The 5198-nt window shown below is 33.0% G+C and overlaps 1 protein-coding gene across 1 annotated transcript in view; it reads left to right on the forward strand.

Moving 5' to 3' along the window:
• Positions 1–5198, forward strand: part of csmd3b (CUB and Sushi multiple domains 3b) — a gene marked incomplete in the record, with an annotated part of 423353 nt that overhangs the window by 96785 nt on the left and 321370 nt on the right. Inside the window, 1 exon segment of the mRNA XM_024295326.2 lies at positions 4578–4800. Within this exon segment, the coding sequence (XP_024151094.1) occupies positions 4578–4800 (223 nt within the window).

The following is a 5198-nucleotide window of genomic DNA, read 5'->3' on the forward strand; positions in this document are numbered from 1 at the left end:
TTGTGTTTTCCTTACATCACCTCATATGGTTTTTAGTTTGTTTTTTTACTTCCTATTTGGATTTTAAAAAAAAATCCTGAATAACTTGTCTTCTGTTGTCTAGAAAAATGATCTGTCAGGATATAAATCTTCAGGGTTTTTCTTTTTGTTTTTTTTACCACTAATTTTATTTTGGTGAGACTTTATGATAATATTCCTTAATAATGTAGTTATAAGAAATTAGCAAGCATTATTAATGTGTTTATAAGCCTTTATAGGACATTTAGAAGACATTCATTAGCATTTCTTCCTTATTTTGGTACTTTATATTGATCACACTTTAAATCCAAGGACTCTAAAATATTTAGTAAACCTTTAGGAAAGACATTTATTATAATTATTAATCTTTTTTTACTAATTTATTAACATTTAGAATGCATGTGTTAATAAATCATATTAATACCTGTAAAGAATTAGTAAAATATCTAACCTTGCTAATAAATGTCTTTTAAGGAGCTTATTAACACATATTTGTAAGACATCTATAAATACGAGTGTCAAATGATCACATTAATTGTGATTAATTAATTAATTACAGACATTTTATTGCAGTATTTATTGCTTTTGTCTTGTTAATCTCTTGCTTCTTTGAAGTCCGTTCATGTCTCATCATGAACACCCAGAGGAACATTACCCTGCTCAAGCTATGGTCATTTACGGAAAAAATAATATTCAAATTATTATCAAAACTTAAGTCATGATATATTTTTAAGTTTAAATCGTTATTCACAAAAAGTTGGCTTTTTAAAACACGGTATGTCACGTTGTCATGGTAACAGTTCCAGCACGCACACCTACTGCGCTCTTACCTCTCTGAGGAAAGTGAGCGTCACAAGAACATAAACAAAGCATCATTTCAGAGGTAAAGTTCACCTCTGAGCGCTTGTTTTTGTCCAGATGATGAAACTAAAGCTTGTTTCGGAGAAACAAAGTCCAAACAGTTCAATTCCTCAGGTGTCACGTCCTCGTGTCTCATCCACTCCCTCTTATATTCTCTTCTGTTATTCTCTTTTTCTGCATCTCTTCAAAATGATCAAACAGATTAAAGGAAATAGAAAATGACTCACGGCTGTTCTTCTGTCTCACGGTTGAGATAAACTGTGGAATAAAGGATGTCAACATATGTTTTAATTAGAAGTTTATGGCCTATATTTTTTGGATTGCTCAGAAAAGTCTTACAAATATTTTAAGATTTTTTTTAATTAGATCAATCTGGACTTGATTTTTTATTTATGTTTTTAATGTTTAAGGTTGAAAACAAAATAGCCCTTGGTGGTGTTAAAGTAAAGATAAAAATCTGTTTTGATAATAAAAACAAAACTTAATAAAGCCACATTTTTTGTATTTTGATCTGTTACTGCAACACAATCTCATACATTTTAATGGAAATAGCTTAAAGTGAGCTTTTTCACAGCAATCATAAGGTAAAAAATATTTGCAATAAAAATTGATTATTAGATTGAGTAATTACAGGTCAGAATTAATTAATTGCGCAAAAAAAATGTAGCGCATCGGCACTATCTATAAATATCTTGTAAATGTCTTGAAAAGGCTTGACAAATTCTACTAAATGTAGTATAAAAAGGCTTATGAGGCATTAGTAAGACATGTATAAATGCTAGTTAATATATCATAAATGTCACATTTAAGCTCACACTAATGCTTGTTAGTGTCCTATATCTAAAGGAATCTTATTATAAAGCCATACTGGATATTGTTCTTTATTTCTATTACTGTTTACCCAAAAAATTCACTAATCCCCTCCAAGTTACAAAAATCCACCTACATGTGTTTTCATTTACTGTACCATTTTATATGTGGTAGCAAGCAAGTGACAATTGTAGCGTAAAGTTCTTTTCTCTGAGGTAGTGTCCTTAAGAAAAACGGCTAAAATACCCAATCTATCCTGAATGTTTCTCTTTTATAAGCTTAATCGGCAATGCGTTTCCCCTGAGTAATGAACTAGGTAAAAAGTTCCTTCATTGGGATCGATAAAATATTCTGCAGCACCCTCACTCTGCTATAAAGCTTTGTGTTTTATCAGGCCTCTCATGGGAGACATGCTAGACATGAAGCGTCTTTGGTGTTAAAAAAAAAAAAACAGATTAAAAGAAACGGTTATCTTGATTCTAACTGTACCATCCAAGAGATCAATTACATGAACTTTACAAAGTAGACGTTTTGCAGACACTATAACTTGGGGGGTTAGAGGAGTTAGAATGAGTAAAACTGAAAGGAGCCTCACCTAGAAATTGGCTCGAGCTACAAAAAAGGAAAAAACTAAATAGTTGCTATAGTTATCACTCTTGCAACCATAGTTAATAAAAACTACAGACATACCCAGCTGGTAATTTTGTAAAGGAGCAAAGAATGAGGTAATGTGAATGATCAGAAAGTCATTGATTTTTTTTTTTTCTTTTCAGTTAACTTGTCCAGCTTAATGGCAAGGGGACCTGGATTCAGACTTCCCCTGCCAAAACAAAGGGCCAAGTCCCACCAGAGCTGCTCTGAAGCAGTTCCTGTCCCTTGGCCTTTCTCAGAGGGAGTGCAATAGGAAGATTATGTTGTGATCGAGGCCAAAAGCTGCAGATTTGTGAAACTGCTTTGTAGGAAGTTTAGATGAATTCTTGTCTGACCATTTTTTGGCTGGAGCAACAACTTTGGTGTCATTTAGTATAAAACTTTAAGATAGTGGTTATATCCCTGCAATTTGGCCCAACTAAACAATACTTTCAAATAAGTTTGACACTTTGATGTTGACACAACTAAAAGAACTAAGATATATTGCTACGTTGTCAGTAAACAAAAAAAATTGCTGCTGCTAGTTTCAACATTGGGTCAATCTTAAGTATGAAATTTGTGGGCGCCGGTGAACTTAGAGCACCTCGAAAATTTTGACAAGCAGCACACATTTCCTAGACTTTATAAATCTGGACTTATCTCATTGACCATCAAGAACTCCGCTGGTGGAACCAAAAACCAACATAAAGTTGAAGCTCTCAAGCTTTTACATTTGGATTGTAACAAGGATTAAAAAGGTCATCGTCTCTTTTTTTTATTATTTTCTCCTGAGAACTAGAATGGGACAGCAAGTCATCAAACTGGGTCAATTAGAGGGAAAAGTACCACTAAAGGCTCAAGTATAGCTCCTGGAGTAGATGGTGCGACCCAGTTACGGTGAACTGCCTGCTGGCAGCTTTGTAAAACTCTTTTAACCAAATAAACATCAACAACTGTCTCAACATCATCCATGCCTTGCTTGATGTAGCAATGGGACCATTCAAATTTTCAAATTGGTACATTTTCCTGATGCAAATCCGCTTGTGGTTTGAGATTTGTGTACACAGCCAAACAGAGAGGGAGTTAATTTGTTAATCATGTTTAAAGTATGTGTAGCATATTAGTTTGTTTTTTTGTTCAAAAATGATCTGTTGTTTTAAGTGTGCATTTTTTACAAATATTGCTTCACTAATTTCTTGTCAAAGTGTAATTTTCAGTGTTGTCTTTACTTTTTCACGGTTATCATTACACGCTAAGGACTGAGGATATGTACTGCCATTTTAGAGCCTAAAAGTTAGCAAAAACATGTTGGTATGGCAAACCTATGGTTAACCCTACATGGCCGTTTGTATGATAATTGAGTCACGGATTTCAGAGAACCCTATCTCGTCAGCATGATCCAAACTGTCCTTTTAAACCCATTATATAGAACTTGGTTGTTTTGCTGTAGTTCATCATCCTTCCACTAGGGGCAGTAGAAGGTTTTTCCTGCTCATTTCAAAATGGCTGCTTCAGTGAAATCTCTAAAACAAAACAAAAAAAAAATGCTAAATTTAAACATTTATTGGAGAGAATAACTTATAATTTGTTATTTATGTTTACTACACTGCAAAAAGTTAAACAATAAAAAATATTCGTTTTTATCAAATTACATTTTTAAGTTGAGTAAACCATGAAGTCAAATTTTTAAATTGATAAAAACTAATAATTAATTAACTAATTGTTAATTGATCCAATGTTTCACTCTTTTCAGTGTAACTACTTTTTGTATTGAAAAAAGCAACATTTATCGATTACTCTATAATATATTTACACCACGTTAAAAATGCGTGGATTATTTTTTACAGTGGGTCAATAGGACTACCCCCACGAGCACTTATATCAATACTTTTGCATCTTATACTAACATTTTGTGTGCAAAAACTTACTACATCACACAATAAATCATAATTGATAATATCTATATCTCATTTACAGCATGATAATCCATGCTTTTTCATCAAAAAGCTTAAAACATCTTATTTTAATAAAGCAAAATTGATTTTCTGTCAATTCTTTGATGGAGGGGGGCTAAAGAGTTAAAGTTCCAAAATAAAAAAGAAAAAAACTGTCTTTTTTTTCCAAGTTTCCTTATTATTTATGCTTTTATTTTTTTGTCTGTAAGCTATACAATTTACTATCCACACAAGCAACCTGTACAGGTATTTATTGATATAGTTGAGATAAAATGTACGATTTATCTTTGTTTTTATTCACAGGGTTCATTTACACTTGTGGGGGAACACTTAAAGGACGAAATGGCAGTATAGAATCGCCCGGCTTTCCCTATGGGTACCCCAACGGAGCGAACTGCACCTGGGTCGTTGTTGGAGAGGAAGGAAGTAGAATCCAACTCATCTTCTTGTCATTTGCAATAGAGGAAGAATATGACTTCCTTTCCTTGTACGATGGTCACCCACACCCTGCCAACTTCAGGACCAGGTAAGAGCCAGTAATTTACTGTTTCTTAAATGAAACATTTTGTCTAATGTATTTCTAAGCCAATATAGACCTGAGTGTGTTGGTTTTATGTTTTCAAGGATTTTCACTTCATGCAAATTAACTAATAGAAACATTGAATTTTAATGTTGATATTGAAATAAATGATAAATTAGCGTCAGAGTATGAATACAACCTTGTAATATCCAACGTGCTGCCAGATAGGATGCCAGGAAACATTATCAGTTGCCCTCTCAGTGGCAAAGTCATTATAACCCAGTTAATGGGCTGTCATATTGAATTGGAAATAATCAGAGATAATTTAAATTTATCAGAAATGTTTTTATTGAGTCTTTTGAGTCACATGGACCTTTTATTACAAGTGTCATACAAGTAAAAAA

This window comes from Oryzias melastigma, linkage group LG11 (assembly GCF_002922805.2).
Source record: "Oryzias melastigma strain HK-1 linkage group LG11, ASM292280v2, whole genome shotgun sequence".
In the NCBI taxonomy this organism is placed as follows: Eukaryota; Metazoa; Chordata; class Actinopteri; order Beloniformes; family Adrianichthyidae; genus Oryzias; species Oryzias melastigma.